At 47.5% G+C, this 23,902-nt stretch overlaps 1 protein-coding gene across 2 annotated transcripts; it reads right to left on the bottom strand.

Moving 5' to 3' along the window:
- Positions 1-561: 561 nt before the first annotated feature.
- LOC116385965 (sodium channel protein type 2 subunit alpha-like) lies at positions 562-23,376 on the bottom strand. Of its 2 annotated transcripts, none has more exons than XM_031851828.1 (26): positions 23,110-23,376; positions 22,380-22,498; positions 22,009-22,098; positions 21,385-21,513; positions 20,618-20,709; positions 18,721-19,017; positions 17,971-18,034; positions 17,147-17,288; positions 16,714-16,920; positions 15,050-15,328; positions 14,302-14,643; positions 14,071-14,203; positions 13,685-13,923; positions 13,415-13,588; positions 12,930-13,286; positions 12,241-12,780; positions 8,565-8,706; positions 7,954-8,108; positions 7,613-7,786; positions 6,938-7,060; positions 5,810-6,085; positions 5,545-5,598; positions 5,243-5,380; positions 3,954-4,058; positions 3,594-3,864; positions 562-3,501 (listed from the first exon to the last, which is right to left on the bottom strand). In XM_031851828.1, exons 1-26 carry the CDS (start codon positions 23,374-23,376, stop codon positions 2,294-2,296), a joined length of 6,117 nt encoding a protein of 2,038 aa, XP_031707688.1. In that variant the 3' UTR covers positions 562-2,293. The 2 variants fall into 2 exon arrangements, with proteins under 2 accessions (XP_031707688.1, XP_031707687.1); XM_031851827.1 differs by lacking the exon at positions 20,618-20,709 and adding an exon at positions 20,266-20,357.
- Positions 23,377-23,902: the final 526 nt, after the last annotated feature.

Genomic DNA, 23,902 nt, shown 5'->3' with positions numbered 1-23,902 from the left:
ATACTATTTCTGAGGTCAAGAATAAACGTGGACCCTCAGCCTGAGGGACTCGGTGTCCCTCTTGAGGACACTTTGACTTTGGAGCCGGGGATCGAACCGCCAACCTTGTGGTTAAAGGACGGCCCACTCTACCCACTAAGCCTCGGCCGCCACACAAAACATTTTTATTTATGTCCATGTTTCTGCCAAGAACTAGTTATAGTAAAATAAAATACATATTTATCTGCTTATAAATAAAAAATAAAGTGTTTGTGGCATGTTTCGGCATCCATACTTGTATTGTAATATGACAACATGAGCTCTCACCTCACAATGAACGCATCCCGCATGCAAAATACGCTTCCCAAAACAAGGTTTTTTATTTTGGAAAATCTTTTTCCATTTCGTGTTTTGTTGCCACATCTTCAGTAACAAAAAAAAGTCACATTTTGCAAATTGATACATAACTGTAACAAGTACTTGAACCACACGGAGGATCCAGATCACTCACAGGAGAACCTTTAAAATCGACAGAACAAAGCGAAGGCCGGGGAGAGGAACCGGAGAAAATAAGACAGGCGCTTACAAAAAATATGTCCTTTATTCTTTTGGCTTTTGAATTGACAGGACCATATGAGCGGGACAGTAGTCACTTCTTGCATGCAGTTCACTAAAACACTACAAGCGCAATGAGAGATGGCTACTGATTGCTTCATGGTTTCTACAGATATGGGGGACCATACATCGTCATGTGTTACAGTGCAGAAAATAAATTAAATCCGAAGACTGGAAAAATGCACTTATATCTACAATATAAATGTTATTTATAATCGGTGGAGCATAAGCAACCCGCAGACCCTCAGTTGCACACAAACATAAAGAGATGGACGCTTACATTCTCCCTCACACATAGACGTACATCTCACACACACTTACATGTATGACCACACGAGGTGTTACATAGCAGGGGGGGGGTAAAAAGTGCTCTTACATCAAATGTAAGTGTGATGCATACTGTGGGCCCAAACAGCTAGATTATGTACAAACCACTACATTAAAACCACTCGCTCCTCAATTGAAACATGAACGTCGTACAAACGTTTGCGATACCGTATATGGGATATATATATATATATCGTGATGTTGTAGCTTGAGGGCAGTTAGAAAGATTCTTTATATTTATACTTTCTTCACAATATGGGGGGGGGGGGTAATGCGTTGGAGGAGACGCTGCGATACGGATGGACGGGTAGATATGAGCGTCACATTTAAAGGAATATTTTGGACATTTCAGGGAAAAGAGGCTTCTCTGCTTTCGTGTCCGTGCGTTGGCTAACTGCAAGGGTCAGCGGCAACTGTGCATTTCCTGTGAACGCAGAGGTTTATTTTGAAAAGACATTTAATGAGCCGAAGCAGAGTTTACGGTCGCAGTAGTGCGCAAGCCAAAAGTGATGTCATCACGTATTTAGCGTAAAGCGCAAAGTTACGAATGGTAACGCACCTCACAAGCTGTGTCACTAGGCGCCCGCGGGGCTTTTCAGGCATGACAAAAAGCCAATAACTTCAATTAAAAAATTAAAAAATAAATGAATTCGTACTTAAAATGTCTTTAAAAAGGCGAAAAAAAAATGTTTTTTAAATTCTTTAAAAGCAGGATATTCCCCAAAATGTCAAACTATTTCTTGAAATGTCTCATCCCTTGCATACATTCAGCTTCTCTGTGATCAGAGACTTGTGTTCTCCGTTGAAACAATACAGATTCCAACAATCAGTGGTGGCACTGAATGCGACGCATTTGTCCGTTGCAGCTCAGCTCGGTAGACCGCTGCACTCCGTCTGCCCTGATTCTACAACAGTGAAAGCAGTGGATGCATTCTCACAATAACAACACAAAGAAAAGTATAAAATATTCTTTCTCGTAAAAAAAGAAAAAAGAAACCTCGTCACCAGAAAAAAAAAAGAGTTTTGTGATACAGCGATTGTTAAATTCAAGACACTGGATTTATAGTAGTAGCAGCAGCACTAGCTACAGACAACTTAACAGTACACTCAAGTGTGTCAGATAGTAACAACAACCAATAGGAAAATCACAAGCGTTTTGTGCAGAGAGGCTTCCCCGTGGTCCAGTCCATCTCTGGCAGTGTCTGCTTTTTGTCTCTGAGAAGACCCCCACGTATTCACATGTGACATAAGCACGCTCCCATTTCAGGCCCACCTGGCATAGCGCTCCTCATCTCTGAACAAGTGTGTCTCTATCCACCCCCTTTAGAAAGCTGTAAACAAATTGCCCTCGCGTCTCTGATGCATTATTATTTTATTTGTTCGGATTTGTTAAAAAGTCTTTCTTTTTGTCTTTCCCTTTGTTTTCTTTGTCCGTGTTCTCTTTCTCGTATTTGTCCTTGTCCGTCTTCGTCACGCTGTTGTAGGACGGCGGCGAGGCCGTGGAGGGCGTCATGTCCGTTTTGTCCGAGGTGGAGTTCTCGGAGAACTTGCCGATGACCATCACGTCCTTGTCGGGGTCGCGGACGCCCTCCTTCAGCCGCTCCTTGTAGAGGGTGGAGGCCTTCTTCATGGCCAGGAGGATCATGTAGCGGCGGAAGGCTCTCTGGATGATCACGGCCGCCATGTCCTCCTGCTTGCGGCGCAGCGTGGTGGTGATGGGTTCGTAGGACACCTTAGAGGGGTTGGAGGCCATAAAGCGCTCCTCCATCTGCCCGCGCAGCACGTCCATTTCGCCGCTCTCGCCCAGCACCCGCTTGGTGAAGGCGAACAGGATGTCGAGGCAGTGGATGCGCTCGCCGCTCACCATCGGCAGGTCCATGGAGATGAGATGGAGCATGTTGGGCTTGGGTATGCGCAGCGGCGGATCCAGGGCGTCTGCAAAGTCGGAGAGCTTGATGTACTCCATGAACTGCGTGGCGTCGGGGTCGAAGCGCTCCCACACCTCGTAGAACATCTCGAAGTCGTCCTCGCTCAGCGGCTCGGCGCTCTCCTCCGTGGCCACGCTGAAGTTCTCCAGGATGACGGCGATGTACATGTTGACCACGATGAGGAAGCAGATGATGATGTAGCTGACGAAGAAGAAGATGGCCACCGACGGGTTGCCGCAGTTGCCCCTGTAGGAGTTGCCCGGGTGCTCCATCTGGCTGTCGCAGTCGGGATCCCTCTTGTTCAGAATAGGCGCCAGCAGGCCGTCCCACCCGCCCGACGTGGTGATCTGGAACAGGCAGATCATGCTGTTCCCGAACGTCTCGAAGTTGAACATGTCGTCGATCCCCGCCTCGTGCTTGACGTAGGCGAAGTTGGACATGCCGAAGATGGCGTAGATGAACATGACGAGGAAGAGGAGGAGGCCGATGTTGAACAGAGCGGGGAGCGACATCATCAAGGCAAAGAGGAGCGTCCGGATGCCCTTGGCACCTTTGATGAGGCGGAGGATGCGGCCTATCCGGGCCAGACGGATCACTCGGAATAGCGTCGGGGACACAAAGTACTTCTCGATCAGTTCGGACAAAAACATACCTGCAAAAGCAAAAAAAACAACCATCACATTCAGCACACCATTTTACCCATAATCCACTGGAAAGGCCGAGGCACCTGAAGCATCTCCTTACCTACGATGGACAGGATCACCACCACGAAGTCGAATACATTCCAACCGATGGTGAAGTAATAGTGACGCAGAGAGATCATCTTGAGCACGCACTCCCCGGTGAAGAGCACGATGAAGACCAGGTTGATCCTGTAGAGGATTTTGTCCATGTCCAGCGTCTGGTCGTCCGTCTCCACCATCATGGTCACCATGTTAAGGCAGATGAGGATCATGATCACGATGTCGAAGGCCTGCTTGGTGATGCAGTCGAACACGCAGCCTTGGAACGCATTCTGAGGGAAGAGGAGTACAAGGGATCAGGAGACGGGAGTCGTTTCACACCTGCACTTGTAGTCCTTTATTTAGAACCAGACTGTCTCACTGTTGGCCGAGGTATTGGTTTTTGTGGTTTCTTGGAGCCCAGCTTCTTCATGGCGTTGTAGTATTTCTTCTGCTCTTCTGTCATGAAGATGTCCTGACCTCCAAAGTAAAGGGAGCACAACAAAACGTGGTGACAAGCACATCGTGGAATATCTTTTTGCTTTACATGATCAACAGAGCAGCCATATGCCGAACAAATACCAGAGAGGGTATTAAAGTTTGTCTCATTTAACAACAAAATATAATAAAACAGTCGTGTAACCACGGCCTAAGATAGGACCAAAACTGGGTGAGGTTGAATAAATGAGGGCATGTGACACTGCACTAAATAAAGACTAAATAAAAATAAATATCTCACAAAATGAACACTAGTTGCAGCCCTAATTACTACACAGAGCCACATGTCCACTCTAATTTACAGAGAGGGCAGAGCTCCTTGTGAGCAACGGAGGAAGGCAGATACAGAGCGGAGGCTCTGCTGAGGAGCAATGTGGGGTCTTTTGTGATTCTGCCTTTAAAAAAAATCCTGTTTGTTGTGATTGTCTGAAGGTAACATGTCGAGTTGGATCACACAATCAGTAAGAGGAAACAGGTGAGCTGCCTCAAGAAAAACTGGGTCAGGGGAACATGCTGATCTCCAGAGAACAAAGGCAGCAGAAGAGTCACCTCCTGTGTTATTCTTTGAGGTAAATTGATTTGCAATCGACAGGCTGACAAACCGGCTGATGCATTTCAGCATGAAGGGACATTTTCTCATGATAAACTCTTCCATCAAAAAATGAAAGAGCATGAAAAATGTGTTTAAAAAAAATAATAACCTTTCTAATTTATCTCCAAAAGAAGTCCACATTCCAGTCACTATGCTCTCATCAACCAAAGCAATGCGCCCCCCCACCACGATGTGATGCACGCATCACTCTGAGTGCTGCTCACTGAACAACCATCTGTGTGACACCGTGGGCTGCTGAACACACCAACTGATACTCAGCCGGTCCGTGACGTCGGAGCCGCCGGCATGATGCAAACACAGTGCAATCGCCCCCCCCCCCCCCTTCTCCCCCTCTTGGGCGTTGCCAATCCTAGTTGTTATTGCTTGCTTGAATGGAGGGCACATATTGTGTGTGTGTGTGTGTGCAGGCTGGGTGTTTCTCTGTGACTCATGCGTCCTCATTGATCTTCGGTCCTCACCGTGCTGCAGATAATCATCACTATGTGCTTTAACACAGCTGTGGGTCTGCTGTGATCTGGGTTTACTTTATCTGACAGAGACTGTCGCTATATGCAACTTATCTTCTTCTTCTGCTGGTTGAAGTTGTCGATGATGACGCCGATGAACAGGTTGAGGGTGAAGAAGGAGCCGAAGATGATGAAGATGACAAAGTAGAGGTACATGTACAAGTTCACTTCGTATTCAGGCTGGTCCTCCACCTGCATTAAGACAGATTACACATGTTACTGGCTGTCTGAAGCCCACTGATTAACACGTATCTTATTTCTTTACAATAAATAGTGCTAAGCTAATAGCATCATGGCTCTATCTCCGTAATTCGCATAGTTTGTTTTAAGTCTAACTCGTGTGATACACGACTTACGTCTCGAGAGTCCACCGCTGCGTACATGATGTCCATCCAGCCCTTAAATGTAGCCTGAGAGCAGATGAGAGAAGAGTCAGGGTGGATGGTGAGCAGTCAAGCTCTGCTGCTTGGCTGTCATTTAGAGCACTCAGCGTTTTGAGGGTACCATGTTCGATCATTTTATTATGTTGATAAGGTGCTTTGGAGCCAGAGAGTTCCATCGTAAATACTTAACACATATGCGTACTTTGACTTTTTCATGCGTCACCGAGACCAAACTCACCACTTGCAGCAGAGCCAGGTAGCCGGCCCCGACGTTGTCGAAGTTGATCTTGACGTTCTTCCAGCGGGCGCTGTCGTTGACCAAGTTCAGGCACTCGCTCTTGTTGTTGACAACGTCGATGGGGAAGTTGACGTCCGTGGTGGTGTTGACGCAGTAGTAGTACTTCCCCGCGAACAGGTTGACGCCCATGATGCTGAAGATGAGCCAGAAGATGAGGCACACCAACAGCACGTTCATGATGGAGGGGATGGCCCCCAGCAGCGCGTTCACCACAACCTGGAGAGGCCCGAGCACACGGACAAACTCAGCACTCTCTGCTTGCCAAAATAGAACGGGGCTGTTTGATTTGAGATAAGTAGCCATTACAATCATCTAATCACTTCACTGTTCTTAAATTACACATGCGGACACCTGATTTGATTGAGTTGTAAAGCTAACGCTACGGTTTGCAGAACACAAGCACAAGGCCGATTTAAAAATAGCACTCCTATATTATACAAAGCTGCATTTAATACGTACTGTCTGCACGCATAAAGCTCTTAACACCAGCTACAAAGAATTTAACAACGTGATGGAGAAGAAGAAGGTGGATAGGTGAGAAAGTTAACATTTGATAGGTAAAAAAGCAAAACAGAAAAAAACCTTAGAGAGGCGGGATGAAGTCACAACATTTTGTTTGACTGTAAATGAAAAAAGACACACAACAAAGAAAAGAATTACAGGTCAAAGGCACCACACGAGCAACGTCAGAGAACAATGCCTGAGAACAGCTATATACAGTAATCCATTGACACAATGTGAAGAAAGTCATGCGGAGAGAAGAAGTACAGCGTTGAATTGCAAGGAAAAGAGAACTCTACAGAAGTTGTAATAAGCATGCAGATATACATTCAGGCCCCCTTACAAGCTAAGACCACTTAACACACACACCAAAGGTTCTAAAAGGTTCCTTCAGCACCCCAAAACAGAACACACGCAGATCGCTCTACAGACGCATGTAAAAAGCATTTCACGTTGGTCTAGCTTCAACAAGTTAACCTGAAAGTCGTTTAAATAAACACAGGCTTTCAGCTTGCCCACAAACAATTTGGTGGGTTCCGTGTCGTCGTTATTCCAAGGAGTCCTTACCCTCATGCCCTCAAACCGAGACAGGGCCCTCAGGGGCCGGAGGGCTCGCAGTGTCCTCAGAGATTTGATGGTGGTTAGCTCGGAGTAGCCCATAGCATTGGCTACAAGGCTGACCAGGGACACCTGAGAGACGAAAATGACAGACACGGGCAGGGTGAAAGGTGAGAAAAAGAAGGTCCCTCTGCACGGTGAAGGGCTGAGTGTTTGAACAAGATGGTTGATTAGGCATTAATGCACACAATTAAAGGGGTATAAGAATTTAAAGCCTTTAAAAATGAATTACAGAAGCATCTCCAAAAACTGAATTTCAGATAAAGAGTTATGACAACGATGAACAAGGACTTGGGCACACTCAATGGTATTTATATCTGTATGATAAGCATTAAAGGAAAGTATGATATTTTAGGAAATAGCCTAGTTCTGCAAAGCAAGAGTCGGAAAAGTGAAACTTGCATTCTTTCTAATGGCCAGCAGGGGGCTGGTCCACTGGTTGCAAAAAAGAACTCGGAGTCTTTGGGCCAAAAACCAAGTTGGCGGTTTTAAGTCTTCGCATCTAACTCGCGCCAAGAAAGCACATGTGCTATTTCCCAAAATGTCAAACTACTCCTCAAAGTCTTAATTGTCTTTGAAAGCCAGATTGGAAGCTTCATTTCCACATGGACTCGATATACATACGTCTACAATGAGGAAGTCCAGCCAGCACCAGGCGTTGGTGAAATACTTGACAAAGCCGTATGCCACCCACTTCAACAGCATCTCCAGGATGAAGATGTAAGTGAAGACCTTGTCTGCGTACTCCAGCACGGTTTTGATGGTCCTCCGCTGCTCGATGTAAACGTCCTCGAACGCCTGTACACAAAGGAATAGATGGTAAAGACTGCTGGCGGTGTGAGCTAGCTGTGACCAGGCCTGAGATTCTTGCAGTAATGTGTCATACCTAACTTAATAGTGCAAGTCATGTTTTTAATCAAAAATTCTTGATTTTGGGTAACAAAGGACGATAAACACACACTTACCAGTGCTCCACTGCTCAGCAGGATCATGAATATGATGAAGGATTCAAACCAGTTGTGCTCCACTATGATAAAGCAGGTTTTCCTGAGTGTCCACCAGCTCTTAAAATGCTCCTCGTCCTCATTGATCTGGCAGCACTGGAACCTGCTCACGCAGCCTGCAGGCGTGGAGGGAAAGGTGGGGAGAATGAATATGACGTCCATGTCGACTGATGATTAAAACCAAAAACATCTTTTCTCATTCAAATCCAGTGCAAAACTAACAAAATGTCCTAAAATTTGGCAAAATGAATGCATTTGAAATCTGCCATTTGGGTGCCATTACACAGAAGAATCATCATATTCTATTCTGTATTCCCGACTCATGACTGAGGAGGTACTTTCACATTCAGAACGGCACTGGAGGTGTGTCAGACTAAATGTCAGGTTACATTACAAACCGAGACAATCCCACAGACAACTTTTCTTTCTGTCCCGCTGAGCATTTGTATTCGCCGTCACTCAGCTGCAAGTATGGTGTGGAAGCGTTTCCGACTCCCACCTCTCTATTTCTCTGTCCCACTTTCCCCACTACCCATCATCCTCCCTGCCCATCACCCTCGCATCCCTCTCACCCTCTGTGAAGCAGGCCTCTGGTTCCAGCGACTCCTCCGGCTCCATCTCCACCGAATCCACCCCGTCTCCCAGGGGGCGGATATCCACCGTGCTCCCCTCCGACGAGCTCATCAGACGCGGGAAGGGCTCTATATCGAGCTTCTGTGCGGGGCGAGGAAGAAGGCGAGGGTACAAAGTTACATCGCAGCGCCGCAGAGGTTCAGTGGTCTTAGGAGCCAACCTTCTGAGCTGGTTATCATTGTGATTCTCCATTCACATGTACTCCAGTGCCACAACTATATACACACCTTAGTGTGGAGACTAGGCACTGTAATAGCTCACAGAGTTGGGCTCTTAAAAGTCATTGTTTTGTCATCATCACATGCAGCATCGATCAAATGTACCTACAGGCTTTGATATTAGTTTTGCCTGATGGCTTAAATCAGATTATGTGGCAACACATGGCATGTGGAGGTTGGCATTACGGAAATGCACTGTGGGTACGTTTGATGTGACCTCAGTTCGAGGAGGAGTGCATGCAGTATTCCAGTGCATTATCAATCCAAGCCTGAAATAGTACCAAGCAGAACGTGTGCTGAAGTATTTTCATGTCCACTGAAAAATGACTCCAAATCAATCTGTCTACAATTTATCCCATTTCCAAAATTGCTTCCGCAATTAACAATTCCCCGCCCTCGAAGCTAGAATCCCCCAAACAGAAGGACTGCTGAACATTTTCCCGAGTGACATGAAAACACGTTATTTCCATTCCTTGAAAGCAGTGTACAAGCTTCTTCTGTTTGTGTTGAAGTAGACGGATAACCACATTAGCTTACCAGCAAAAACCAGTACTGTGCACTGTTTATCAGACAGCATGTGGTCTGGCGTATTGGTTTTTTTGTTCCCATTTATAAAACATGTTGAATTAGCACCCAGAAAACATACAGGACTAAGTCTGGTAGTCAACGATATTTGTCCTTCTTCTCAGCAATATGCAATGCATGGAAGGACAAGTTGCTGCTGTTGTCAACTTCCTTGCCAACTCTCAATTTTTAACCCTGGCAACGCTCCTCTGAAACCCTAAAATGCAGTGATATTTGTGTATATGTACATTACAGCATCATCTGCATATATGGTGAGACTTTTTTGGTGTTGTGAGGCTTCCTGTCTGTTTTTCTTTGGGCAAACATGGTGTTATGTGGCCTCATGTCGGATCTGTCTGGCGTGTGAAGTTCAAGAACATGTCATCCTAGACAGTGCAGCAGCTCTGATTGCCGTGGGACCCAGCTAATACGGCATGGGAAAGATGGAAGCATGCTGCTCGCAAGTGCATCACTTTCTGGGGGGGGCTGTGTCCCCCTCCGGTTTCTCTTTCTCGCCTTCAGCAAGACACCCATTTTAGCTCTTCTGGGCGTGGATTACATGAGGCTTTTACTCTCACCCTAACTTTTTATTTGGCAGATTTTGTTCGCAAACTTTTACTGTCTTTGTACAAGTTGGGTGACGAGATAGTTGCAGTGGAACGAAAGTGGATAACACAAGCATGGAAAGCACACACTAATCCACCAGAATTGTTTACGTGTACCATCTCTAGCCGTGTTTCCATTCACAGATTTTGAAGCATTGCACCAGAAAAGCTGTATGAAAACGGAAAAATTCCGATAGAACTTCCTCAAATGCGACAAAAGATTTTTGCGCTTGCTTTAGTTGCGATGTAGCTTTCCTATGTCGGCCTCTTCTCAGATACATATTTAAATTGTCTGTCTCCAGACACGGCTAATATTAGCTGACATGAAAGAACAATTAAAACAAATCCCATCTCATAGATGGGACAGTTATGACCAGATGGCCAAGGCAACCAATTTGTTTACTGGCGGATAAAAATTTAAATTTTTGCGATATTTTAAAAGTTTGCTTAAAATTCGCTTGACAACTGAATGGAAAAAAAACGGCTTCTGGTTAGGGTTAAAAGTAATTTGGGATGGTGTTTCTTCATCTCATATTTGGGGCGGAAAAGACAAGAAGAAGTTACCTTCATTTAGTCTTCACAAGTCTGATTCAGTTCACACTGCCATGTGTTATCTGTTTTGCCACCCTGCAAAAATCAGCGTTGAATTCTGTGAAGGATCTTTCATCATTCCACTATTGTTTGAGCGCCACAGAAAACAAGTACGTACAAGTATTCCATGTGTGTATGCGTCGGCTATGAACCGGACAAATGAATTTTGTCAAACTTCGGCAAAATTCCTTCCATCTCTCTCTCTCTCTTTTTTCCCCCTCCTCATTCTCTTCTTCCTCTCTTCCTTCATTCTCAAGCTCGGAGTGTTGGATGCCAATCAAGTCCCAAAAACCAAGCAATGAAATCAAAAGCAAAGATCATGTTAGATGAGTTTATCTATCGATGGGATAAAGGTGGTGTTGCTCATTCCTAATGGTTTGTAACTGCAGCCTGATGCTTGGAGATAAGTTATGAAGGGGGGGTTATGGGACAAAGATTACAGCATTGAGTGTGTTGCTGTATGGGGTAGGAGGGGGTATAAAACAAAGAGGGTGGGGTAAGGGAGGGGGGCAAGGGGGACGGAGGGCAGACCAGGCAAAGAACGAAAATGGGCAATCCATTGAAGGTATGAGAAAAAAGATGTTTGTCTGTAAATGGCATAGGCAGTCCTCATGGTTAGTGCTATGGTACAATAAAGTGGTCTTACAATTCTCCTCTCAATGAAAACCTTGAGAGCGTCTGTGACACGGCTGCAATAACAAACGGGGGGTTAAACAAAGTAAGTCAAAGACACCAGAAAGCCAGCATACAACCTCAAAGTCTGCTCCCACTGAGAACAACAGTCTCCCTGAAAGCATCTTCCTTAAGAGACGCAAAACTGTTTTTATACTCAAACACACACCAAATGTTCATTGTGTAACTTGAAATGCATACATTATTATTTACTCCTAGGGATACACAGATTCCAACTTTCGTGTGATTCTTTATGAAGATTGTTTTTGGTGGAGGACAGCCCTCGTCCGTGTGTAGAACATGTGGTGCCGTGGCTAGAAATAGTCCCCTGGGTGGTTTTGAAACTCCGGGAGTCGGCACCACACCCACAGTGGCAGGTTGACATCGCCAGGGAGCACAGTCCCAATGCTCACTGTCAGCCTGGCAACACTTAACAGCAACCCTGCCATTGGCTTCGTTAGAATAGCCGATGAATTACAAAAAAAATCGTCTGTGCCAATAGCGTATTTAGCTTTATTTACATCGTGGTTTGCTGCATCATTAATTTCATCTTATGCCTTTGCCTGAAGCGTGGAGCGAGTAACAAAGTAGTCCCTCAACCGTGTAACATTGTACACAAATAGACTAATGAACCTGCTACATTGGTCAAAGGCAAATCTGAGTCATTATTCGTCATGGCTCTTTCTTCTGCTGCCAGGCAGAGTGAAGACTCAGAAGATTCCCTCGGCAGCACAGCATGAATCATGCATGTACAAATGAGTCAGCAGGTATGTTATTTTTAAACTGCTTGACTGTTGGAAACTGTTCTAGAAAGGCCATCTCTATGCAAATGTAGACATCGACTGGCTCGCATCGGGTGTTAGCTATTGCACATATAAAAGGAGCTAATCAGATACAAAAGCTGTGTGACTCAAGAGATTTCCTACAGACTGACGGAGACGTCTCTCCAGAGTCTTCCATCTTACCTCTTTGCTGCCCTCCACGTCCGACGAGTCGCTGCTGAAATCTTCCGTGTTCAGGTTCTCGAAGTCCGACTCTCCCACCGCGATGGGCACGGTGACTGTCAGGCTGGGGTTGTGAATAAATGACATGTAGTCGCACTCATCCACCGGGTACTTCCCCGCGGTGTCCCCGCCAACCCCGACCCCGACCCCTACCACCAGCCCCCCTCCTGGCCGTCCGTTGCCCTCTGTCATGTACACCACACTGGGGTCTTTGGTGATCTCCATCGACGTGTGGTTGGAGATGCAGTTGCCCTTGCCGTTGCTGTGCAGTTCGTCCAGCGGTTTAATCTCCTCCGCCAGACCGGAGCCCTTTTTGCCGCCGCCGCCGCCAAAGCAGAGGCTCTGGAGGAACTGCCGGACTGTGGATTTGACGAACGCGATGCCCCGCTGGATCCGGCCCACAGCGATCTGCAGGTTGTTCATCTCGCTGTCGTCGTCGGTCGCTGCCAGGTTGTCAGCGCTGAATGAGCTCAGGAGGAGAGCCAGGAACAGGTTCAAGACCTGGGGAGAAGTGGATGCAAAGTGAATTACACTTGACCCTATTACTTGTAAACAGAGCGACTTGGCTTTAATTTAAAGCAAACCATTGCCATAAACTTATTATATTATATTAGATTACAGAAAGGAGATAAAGAGGGAAAACCCCATACCACCAGGTTTCCAATGACCATGACCATCATGAAGACTATGAGGCACATGGACTGCCCAGCCACCTCCATGCAGTCCCACATGGTCTCGATCCACTCCCCGCACAGCACCCGGAACACGATGAGGAAGGAGTGGAAGAAGTCGTGCATGTGCCAGCGCGGCAGCTTGCAATCGTCGGAAATCTTGCACACGCACTCCTTGTAGCTCTTTCCAAACAGCTGCATGCCGACCACGGCGAAGATGAAGACGATGATGGCCAGCACCAGGGTCAAGTTCCCCAAAGCCCCCACAGAGTTCCCGATGATCTTGATCAGCATGTTCAGAGTGGGCCATGACTTGGCTAGCTTGAAGACCCTCAGCTATGAAAATGAAAAATTTAAATTAAAAGCTACCCTGTGATGACTTTCGAGATGATTTCCATTCAATAGATGAAGAAACGGATGAATCACGTTGACGCAGCTTTTGTGACGAGACGCATCACTCTTACCAATCTGAAGGACCGGAGCACAGACAGGCCCTCCACGTTGGCCAAGCCGAGCTCCATCAGGCTCAGGCTGACAATGATGCCGTCGAAGATGTTCCAGCCCTCCTGGAAGTAGTAGTAGGGATCCATGGCGATGATCTTGAAGCACATCTCGGCCGTGAAGATGCCGGTGAACACCTGAAGACAAAAGAGGGAGAAATTCAAATTTCACGTGTTTGTTTTTTTCTGCTCTTGTCCACCAGAGAGTTTGTAAGCGTGGCACGCGCTACTTGCCAGGTTTCCAACTGAGAGTATGCTGTTGAATTCCTTAGTCATGGGGTAGTGCTCCATGGCCATGAACAGGGTGTTGAGAACGATGCATATTGTGATGGCCAGATCCACAAACGGGTCCATGACCACCGTGCTGACGATGTCCTTGATTTTCAGCCACGCGGGGCAGCAGTCCCAGATCAGGGAGGTGTTGGCGAACCTGTACCAGCAAGGGGGGCATTTCTGTCTCGACTCTTCCAGCTCTGGAAAAACGAGAGACGAACATGCTAAATTATAATGACTAATTAATTATGCATTCATGCTGTCCCCTTTGCTGCAAAACTAGGAGGTAATGGCATGCAAATAAGACGAGAAAGACTCATGCCACCGATACATGGCCTGATCCTGACCTTCCATGGTGTTGGTGAGGATACTGGCCACGCTCATGGCTCTCTGCCGCCCCACCGGTTCATCTAGATAATCCATGGATGGCTTGCGAAAGCCTGGCCGCCGCTTCTTGAACTCAGTATCTGTAGTTGTACCCTGAAAAAAAAACACATTTGTGCCAAGATATTCTGGCAATATTTAGCAGAAAGGAAGATCAACGGGAAAATAAAGCATTGAACAATCAGTTGCGTCACCTCAGGCAGCAGGAGACCTACAGGGGAGGTTGTTACAGAAGTCCCACCGACCAGAGACACCACGCCATTGCAGTCCACGGCGCAGTGCATCTTGCCGTTGGCAGGCAGCACGATCCGCGGCGCCCCGAGGCTGATCTGGCTGACGGCGCTGCAGCGGCGCTCGAGGCGGCGCGGCAGGAACAGGGAGCCCCGGCGGCTGTCGTTCTCCTCGAAGGTGCTGTGCTCGTCGTCGGCAAAGTCGTTCTCGGAGCCCATGTCGCGCGCCCGGCCGTGGAAGCTGAACAGGCTGGCGCGGCTGTTCCTCCGGGGTGAGAAGAGGGATCCGCGGATACTGAGCAGAGACTGATGGAGAAAAAGATTGATGTCACTCTTATGTTACGATGCCGCAACCATCTTAGCTTAGCATAAAGACTGGAAGCAAGGGGAAACAGCTAGCCTGGTTCAGCGTAAAGGCAACAATATGGCCAAAAGGTTTTTCTCAAAAGGAGGAGAAATTAGGGCTTCATCCTGGGTAACATTAGGCTAACTAACTGACTCGCTAGCTAGCAAACAATATAATGTTTTGTTATGGAATACAGAGCACTGCTGAATTCTAAACCTGGATTTACGCATTTTAAACCTTGCTCCGCTTAGAACTGATCTTAGATCAAATCGATCCTTGCTGGTGCAGCCCAACCTTTAACCTTTTCATTGATATCACGTGTTGTGTGTCATTTACCAGGAAACACTCTTATTCGTCAGTGTTTACCTGGTTGGGCGAGGAGCATCTCTTCTCATAAGAGAGCCTGTTGGCATCGATGGAGAAGCGGAAGCTGGTCCTCTTGATGCTGTCTTCGGACTCAGACTTGTGGAACTTGTCGCGGCCCCCCCTCTCCTCCTCCTCCTCCCTCTGCCTCCTCTTCTTCCGCCTGTTGCGTCGCTCCTTGGCACTTTTGGAGCTGAGCTTCGACGTCCCCGAGGACGACTCAGAGGTGGGGCCCCCTCTCCCGCTGTACTCCCCGCTCTCCGTGGCTGCTGCCGCGGCAACCTGCCAGCCAATCAGAGCGCAAGCACAGTTGTCATGGCGACCCCGGCACCTGTCTCAAAGGCTCTCGCGCGGAGGAGAGAGGAGCAGCAGCATGTGGAGCCCAATAAGCCTCAGACACCTTCTAAAAATGGACGCTTGAATGTTTTTAATGCAAAACCAAAACAGAGTTCCTGCATTTATAATAACCAGAGGAAGAGAAGCACTGTGTGGATGCTGGGTTAGCTTCCAGCCTTTATGCGTGATAAAACAAGTAGGAAATTCTTCTCTTAGCAGCATTGTTCAAATCGCTGCTTAGGGAAACAACATGAGAGGCACAGATTTTATGCATCTTTCCTCACATGATTGACTACCGTGTGCACTGCTCTCATGTGTTGTCTTCATGAAATGCTTTTGGGGGGCTATGTTTGGGGGACGTTAGCGGGTTAAATCTGGTGCTTTCGACGTGATTTGAAGGCCAACCCTTAACTAGCATCAGAACTGTTCCCTCGACAAAAAGCCGAATTACTGCAGAAGAAAAGCTCTCTGTGGCAAAACACAAGTTCAGCAAGATAGAAATAAAAAAAGATAAAAGTGATATGAATGAAACACCTTTTTGAAGAACATCCCCTTTATAATTTAAGTAAATTGACTTTGCGACGAGGGAACCGGAAGTGTAAAAATGCTGACTGAATGCCTGATTGTAGGACTCATCCCTGCAGCACGAGGACTTCAGAGTCAGTCACGGCGACTACAGCACAACCAACAACATGTGAATGTGCACAAGCCTGATAAGACACTTTTAAACCTGGCTGAACGGCCTTTGTAGGAGGTGGCGAAGCAGTGGTTCCGGACCTTTTTAGGGTTCCTCACCACCCCCACCCCATCCTCATCACATGAGCTCAACACTTCCACTTCTGTCCCAGATGTGTTCAACAGGATTTGAAAGAGGATGCCATCTATCTCAGCTCTACTACTTTTAGCTGATTCTGTCAGTTGTTCATCCATCTGGCTTTGTCGTCACAAGCTTCTGAAATAACTGCTTATTTCCATTCCCATTATCCGGCATTTCACTTGCACTCAGTGTCCAGCTGCTAATTGTTCCTTCTGAAGGTCGACCAAGCACCCCTGACCCCTGAGGGGGCAGCAGTGGGGGGGTGTCAGTCAGTCCTGGACAGTGAATCCCCCTCGGTCGCCCGGGGCAGTGCTGCTTTTGGCAGCTGGGCACTTTAAGCCCAAGAGTCTCGCCAGATTCTCACAGCCACTCGTCTATGTTCTTAAATACTATTTTATGTGCTTTAGCAGCTTAAAACATCACTACTTCTCCATGGACCCCCATCATTCATCACTCATCAATCCCTCTAACGAATTGGACACGAGTTTGAACAGACAAAGAACGAATGTCCTACCTGCGCCTCCTCCTGCTGTCTCTTCAGCTGCTCCAGCATGGCCTGGAACTCCTCCTCCTTCTGCAGAGCCTCCTCGATGGTCGCCTGGTTCTGTTCGTCGTAAGCCATGGCCACCACGGCCAGGATCAGGTTGACCAGGTAGAAGGAGCCCAGGAAGATCACCAGCACGAAGAAGAGCATGTAGGGCTTCCCTGCCGCGCGCAAAGTCTGACGGACAGAGATTTATTTTAAAAACACTGTACCGTACGGTGCTCCGTTTGTTTCAGTCATCCCATTGTCTGGTGACTTTGCAGATGTCAAGTTTACGCATTGTACTGCATTAAACTGAATCTCTTTGGGTTTTAAACTGACAAAACAAGATTGTTTTCTCACACGGAATAAACCAAACAACGAATTCTGGTCTCTATAACGATGAGAAACGACTTCCTCTGACCTGCTGGTAGAGGTTTTCCCAGAAGTCCTGGGTCATGAGTCGGAACAGGGAGAGGAACGCCCAGCTGAACGAGTCGAAGCTGGTGTAGTCGTAGTCTGGATTGCGGCCGGCTTTGATACACGAGAAGCCCTCTGGACAGAGCCTGTCGGGACAGCACGTTGCATTGAGGAGTATTTTAACATGCAAGTATCAGAACACTCATATTCACTACCTCACTACCTCTTCACTTGTGGTTTTTGCATTTAATTTTGTGCGTAACAGATAAGAGCAGGTTTTTTCTTAAATGTTCATATACAACACTGCTGGTTCCTCTTGACACAATGCCATCTAAGAACATTTAACATTATGTAAGGCACTCAGACATCTATTATGGAACTTCCTGTTGAATCAGACTGACGAGACAAATACTGAATAATTGATCAAATGAAATCCTGGGACGTCCTGCTTCTTAAAGGAGCATTTAGGATGCAAACCTTCCTTAATCAGGGGTTTGAAAGCTTCTAAGGACCTGAAGGAGTTTACACGCAGCCAGACTTTTTTGTGCTTCTAATTCAATAGACTTCTTTAGGCCAAAAAGTCTTCAAAAATGAAAGACAAGTCTGGCCTTGAATTCACTACAGCTGCCGATTACACCGAAATAAGTATCTTTCAGCCGTCTCAGAAAATAACTTAAATCAATAAGCTTCGCTCAGCAACATTAGCGCAGAGGATGGACTTTCAACATTTGCCAAAACGCATCGAATAATGTCGATGCTAATGTCGACGCTAACTGCGTCTGCGGTGCGTCTAATGGGCCATATGAATTAAACAGGCGGAGGCCTTACCCAGCGCCGCTGCCGTTCCCACAGAGCAGAGCGTCCCGACGGCCCGGGAGGAAATAGTAATTCCCTAGAGGGGAGATAGGGGGGAGGAGACAGAGGGACGGGTCAGTCAGTGCCAGGACACGGGGGTGAAGCAGAGGACGTGAGGAAACAGACACGGAAAGACACTGTGCAGCCTGTGATGATGTACACTGGCTGGGAGACGAAGAGGGAGGTGGTTTTAACACCCAAACATATTAGTCATGTTGGTTTTCTGTGTGTGTGTGTGTGTGTCGTTCCTCAACCGTCACTAAATCGCATCAGCCTGTTTTAGAGGCAAACATCACTGACGCAATGAAGTCGCCGGACGTCATGACGTCTACGCGACTATAATAATCTCTGTCGTCTCTCGCTCTTGGATTCAGCTGGTCGGTCTCCTCCATATCTCCAGCTGGCAGTCAGTGACTCGCCCTCCTCCGGCGCTTTAGGCCGCTCGTGCCACACAGATGGGTTATGGGAGAATGACGAAAGGTAGCGAGGGGGTGAAAGTCTAGTTTTTTGTTTTTTTATTGTTGTGGCGGATTATCCGCCACATTTGCTGCATTCTCCCACCAGCCATTGCTGTCACTCCTTATCACGGCAGTGGGCCAGCGGTGCCTGACCTCCCCCACCCGGACCCGTCTCCGCATAGGAAGCAGCCCGTATCTGACTCTGACCGTCTGGGGGGGGCGGAAACTAAGTTGACCCCGGTTAACCCCGCCTCACTCGGCTTACTGTCGTCGTTGATGTACTCCGTCCAGTTGAAGGGGCTCTCCGTGTCGTTCTGCTCGAACGCGCCGCTGAGGTCCAGCAGGGTGCCGTTGAAGAGCGCGGCGTCGTCGGCGGTGGCGTTGCTGCTGCCGTTGGTGGCGTTGACGGCAAACGGCATGCGCACGCACTTCTGCCTCAGGTTGCCCATGAAGAGCTGCAGGCCGATGAGGGCGAAGACGCTGAGGCAGAAGACGGTGAGGATCATGACGTCCGACAGCTTCTTCACCGACTGGATCAGCGCGCCGACGATGGTCTTCAAGCCTGGACGGGGAGAGAGGGCGAGGGGGCGGGAGGAGAGGGGGACATGGCAGAGTGATAATTACAGCCACAGGCTTGTGTAGAGAAGGAGCTGCTAATAGGAGCTCACAGCAGCAAGCAGCCAGGGGGATCTGCAGTGGAGGTTCCTGTATGAAGTGCAGTGCTGTCATACAGGAACCAGGCTGACACGGATCACTGCTGATCGAGGGTAAACCACGAGAGAAAGTTACGTTTCTCATTCCCTCTGTAGCTCTATGTGAGAGTGATCCTTAATAAACAATGTGTTGTAATATGATATACATTTGTGCTGTTGTATCTGGTTAAAATGCCCCTGAGAGCGTTAACGTTGAGCTCTTTTTGCAGTGCAGTCGCAAAGCCCGGCGCGCAGGTCTACGTCGTATGCACAAGGTGGACGAGGACGTATCCTAGCGCACGTTCTTTTTATCCATATTGAGATGGCGCTGTGCACAAGAGGGTTGAGTGAAGTGGTTAATATGCTGGAGGGTGATTGTGGTGATGAGTCATAAGCCTCTCAACTAGTCACATTGCTGCTTTGGAACCTCAAAAGCTCCTCACAAAACAAATAGCAACATGTGCTAGCACCGCTTTGCACTGCCACATAAACAGAGCCCAAAAATGTTTGAAGCTAGAATAGGTAGCGTGTGTTGTGGAGTTAGAGGGTCTACTTCATACTGAGGGCCAATGACAAGGTTTACATATGACCCCTTCTTGTTAGTTTGTGATGTGAATAGTGTTAGTGTTTAGAATACCCAAACCACCATTCATCATGTCACAATTTCCCCAAGAACACACAACATTGAACAGGACATGCACGGGGAAAAAACAAGGTAAGGAGGAACCCTGCGCGCACGGGAGTGCTTGCCACCAGAAGATCGGCTTTTGCAATGTCTCATGCAAAAATAGGAAAAAGAAACCAAGCAAATAGTGCACAAAATCTACTTGTAAGTCTCCCAAGGCAAGAATAGATTTCAACCAAAAGGAATTCCGCCTTAAAGGAAGCATCTAAAAGCTCAGAATCCTGTCAATCTTTGCAGATTAGATCCGGATTCCAGCTTTTACTGGCCTTGGGACGAAGGCAGCATGAGGGACGGCGATGGGCGTCGTCAGGCTTAGCTACGGTGAGATGAGCTGAGAGGGGAGGGGGGGTGAGGGGTGTGCTTGGATGTTAGCGAAACGCCAGTTAGCCGTTAGCATTTCATTAACCCTACGGGGCCGTGATGGCTCTCTCACCTGGGATGACTGATATAGTTTTCAAGGCTCGCAGAACCCTGAAGGTTCGCAGCGCTGAGACATTGCCCAGGTCCACAAACTCTGTGACATATCTGTAAGGGAAGGGGGGGAGGGGAGGAGGGAGAGGGAGGGGCAATTCGGGAAAAGGTGTGGGACACGCACGCACATATGCCCACGCGCACACAAACCAGGCACCACACACACACACACACACACACATGGCGTGACAAAGACAAAAGGTGGGTCGTGGGGAGGGAGGGGGGGTGGGGGGGGGGGGAGGAGGGAACGACAAACGGTCACGCACAGAAGACAAATGGCAGGAGTGCTGGAGGCAGGCGCGGGGCAGCCTTACCTGGTATCACTGAGATAGTTTTCAAAGCTCGCAATACTCTGAACGTGCGCAGAGCTGAAACATTGCCTAGGTGTACAAACTCTGTTACATACCTGCAGGATCAAATGCACAGTTACAACACAGCAACACACAGGAGATCAACTTCCTGAAGCTCTCTGAGACGTTTGAAATATTGTCTCATTAAATATGGGGCTAGTTTTGCAGACATTGCCAGGACAGATATCGAAGCATTGGATAAAGCCAGCTTCAAAATTCTTGTTTCAGTTTGTAGTCAAAGGTTTTTACAGAGGGAATTTAAGACATCTCTTTTTATCACTCCATAAATTACAAAATATTGTCAAGAGCCATAAAAAAAGCAATTTGCAACATGTTTTTTTTAATAATACTGTTGTATAAATCAGGCTATGGATGATATAAACCCCTCTGTATCGCCCAAAACCTTGACCGAAGCATAAAATCCTATAATACAATACATTCAGAGAGTAACCTAATGCTGAAGGCTTTATTTAGTAGCTTCAAGACAAGCAGTTGTAGTCATCGAGGCGTGGGACAAATACGGGCCGAGACACTTTAGGGGCTCACATCCATTACGACAGAGTTCAGTAGAGATCTCTCTCCGTGATTTCTTAACTAAGCTGCAGATTACCAGGCCCCTCTTCACTCCGTCTCACGTTCAGTAAGACTGAATAGCATGAAAAGCATTTGGCCTCTCAATCTACGCCGGATCATGCTAAACTGACGCTAACGACGCTTGTCGCAATACTTACGCCATGAGGATAACGCTGAAATCCAGCCAGTTCCACGGGTCCCGCAGGAAGGTGAACTTGCCCACGCAGAAGCCCCTGGCCAGGATCTTTATGAGGGACTCGAAGGTGTAAATCCCTGTGAATGTGTACCTGGTGAGAGGAATAACCACGTTGGGTAACGTCTCCGTGTACTGGATTCTAATCTCATTCGTCAACCATTTTCTTGGTCATTACATTGTCGCTCATATCTGCTGCAGTGTGTATTGATTTTAGATAGCCTTGCACCTACATGTGTGTGCATAATTACATTCCTTGTAACGTTTAAAATTGTTGTATTTTTTGCCAGTATGTTCTCATGTTTTCACGACAAGGCAAATATCTGTGTAAGAATCTAGTAGTCCGCCACTGGATGGTCTGAAGAGATGCAATGCATTCTGGGGCAGTTGGGTATGTTTAAGCTCATGTCTCCTCATACTATGCAGCTGGAACGCTCTACGAACTCAATTTCACGCCATACTCGGTATGAATATTATATCAAGGATATATTAAGGATCCCTCCAGCTGTTTCTGAATCAGACTCAAAGGGAAAATAAATGCATATTTCATAGTAAAACCACAGCATAATAAGAGAAAATGCACACTTACTCTACATTCTTGGCCCACTCCGGGGGGTTACTGAGGGTCATGAAAGCACAGTTGGTCAGGATGGTGAACATGATCAACATGCTGAACATCGTGGAGACAAAGTCAAGGAGCACAATGGAGCATTAATCTTCTGCATGCTATGAATTAAAGTCAGAGCGAACACTTCCCCCTCCATTACGGCTACAGTGAGAATAATTAAAGAACACATCCGTGATCTAAAATGTCTTGTAAAAAAAGCCGGATGCGTGTCTGCATAGAGAATCTAAACCAATCACGACATTTAATGTTCTTCATCACTAAAATCCCTCCTTTGTCAGAGCAACCCTTTAATCCAAATCAAGCTGTGTCCGTAGCAAACTCTGAAAGGATATGAGTGTACTAAAACTCTAATAGCTACCCTCCTTAGAGGGTTGAAGGGGCTTAGGATGTACAAGGCAGGAGTGGCGTTGAAACGGAAGATTGTCTTCCCGCGATTCAATACTATGAAGGTCTGAAAGAGAGGCAGAACAAAAGACGTGTTAAAATCGGCATCAGACAAAGCCCACCGTATGAGATAAGCAGCTCCCGTCAACCTGCATGCGTCCTGCCATGTGTGACGAGTCATAAGAGCACAGAGGACTAAGCTGGCTGTTATTATAATGGAGCTGGATGAGTCCATGTTGGCACTGACGCAGCAGCTCGGGTTAGCGTTTAGCACCTCTGTTGGCCCGCCGCTCTGAATTTGGCTGAGCACGTTACTGCTGGACCGGTGTTTTGACTCTCGCCTGCTGAAATACCAAATTAAAATACGTTGCCAATTTGCTTGAATAATTAGTGTGCTGCCTTTGAAAACATTGTTCTGAAGTTCAGCAGTTACCTTTCTTTCCTCAGCTGGGGAAAATTGCTACATCTGCCCATTAGTTTCCTTAAAATAGTTTGTTAAGAGCGTACAGACCTGTAACGTTCCACATTCACTGCTTGAGTCACGCTCCGATTGAAAGCTCAATCAGTAGACATAATGGTGACGCTTCAAAGCCAGAACAGTCAAAAACATGCCTTAAAGTTACCCGCTCATCCGCGAGATTGACTTGAAATGATTACTTTAGTGAGTCAGTAACAGACCTTCTGATTGCTGTAGAAGGTGTCCAGGTCCTCCAGAGGGGTGGACACCAGGCTGGGAGGGGTGTCCCCGTAGATGAAGGGGAGGGACTTCCCCGCCTCCAGGTCGCTGTTGGGCCGGGGCCCATTTTCGTCGTCGCTGTCGACGCGGCGCTCCGCCCGCGGTCTCCGGGCCTCCTCCTCGGCGATGCGCCTCTCGATGGCGGCCAGCGACTCGGGGCCGAAGGGGCAGAAGCTGTCAGGTCCGGGCGGTACAAGCAGCTGTGCCATCTTGTCATCCTGCTCCTTCAGAGGGCATCGAGGGGCTCAGCTGGGGCAGGGGGCTGCAGCGAGAGAGGAGACGAGAATGTAACAAACTGGGTTTGTCTGCCTGTCCTTTAATGGCGTAATTATTTAATTGATGGCATCAAATTAGAAAAGAATGAACTGTTTTCACAATAGAAACAAATGTAGTTTACAGGATTTATCGATTTCCCCCCCTGTAAACCATCCATCACCCTTCACGCCCAGAGGCCCATCACGGTCCAGAGGGGAATAGTGGGAAGGCACACAAACAAGATCTTCCCCCAAAAAACCTCTGGAGACGTGAGCCGTTATCAGCCTCCAAGGCGGGTCTTGTTCCAGGCGGGGACGCTGTCCTGGCCCAGAAACATGGAGCCTGCCCCTCTGACAGTCTCTAAAGTGACGTCTCCGAGAGTCTTCCCTTCACCAAAGGGAAATGGAGGAACAGAGAGCGCCCTGCAACCTGTTTTTCTTTCCATTTTTAAAAAGCAGGGCTAGCGCCAGAGACTATTTT

This window comes from Anarrhichthys ocellatus, unplaced genomic scaffold (assembly GCF_004355925.1).
Source record: "Anarrhichthys ocellatus isolate YVR2014 unplaced genomic scaffold, GSC_Weel_1.0 scaffold12, whole genome shotgun sequence".
NCBI lineage: Eukaryota > Metazoa > Chordata > Actinopteri > Perciformes > Anarhichadidae > Anarrhichthys > Anarrhichthys ocellatus.
Note: the sequence above shows the minus strand (reverse complement) of the source record. Positions and strands in the feature narration are given on the sequence as shown.

Excerpts from the sequence above, each read along its gene's own strand:
- LOC116385965 (XM_031851828.1), bottom strand. The coding sequence starts at position 23,376 with ATGGCACAGCTGCTTGTACCGCCCGGACCTGACAGCTTCTGCCCCTTC. Across the intron at positions 5,599-5,809 it reads ACCTGGCTCTGCTGCAAGTG|GCTACATTTAAGGGCTGGAT; the intron begins GTGAGTTTGGTC and ends ATCTGCTCTCAG. Across the intron at positions 5,381-5,544 it reads CAGCGGTGGACTCTCGAGAC|GTGGAGGACCAGCCTGAATA; the intron begins GTAAGTCGTGTA and ends GTCTTAATGCAG.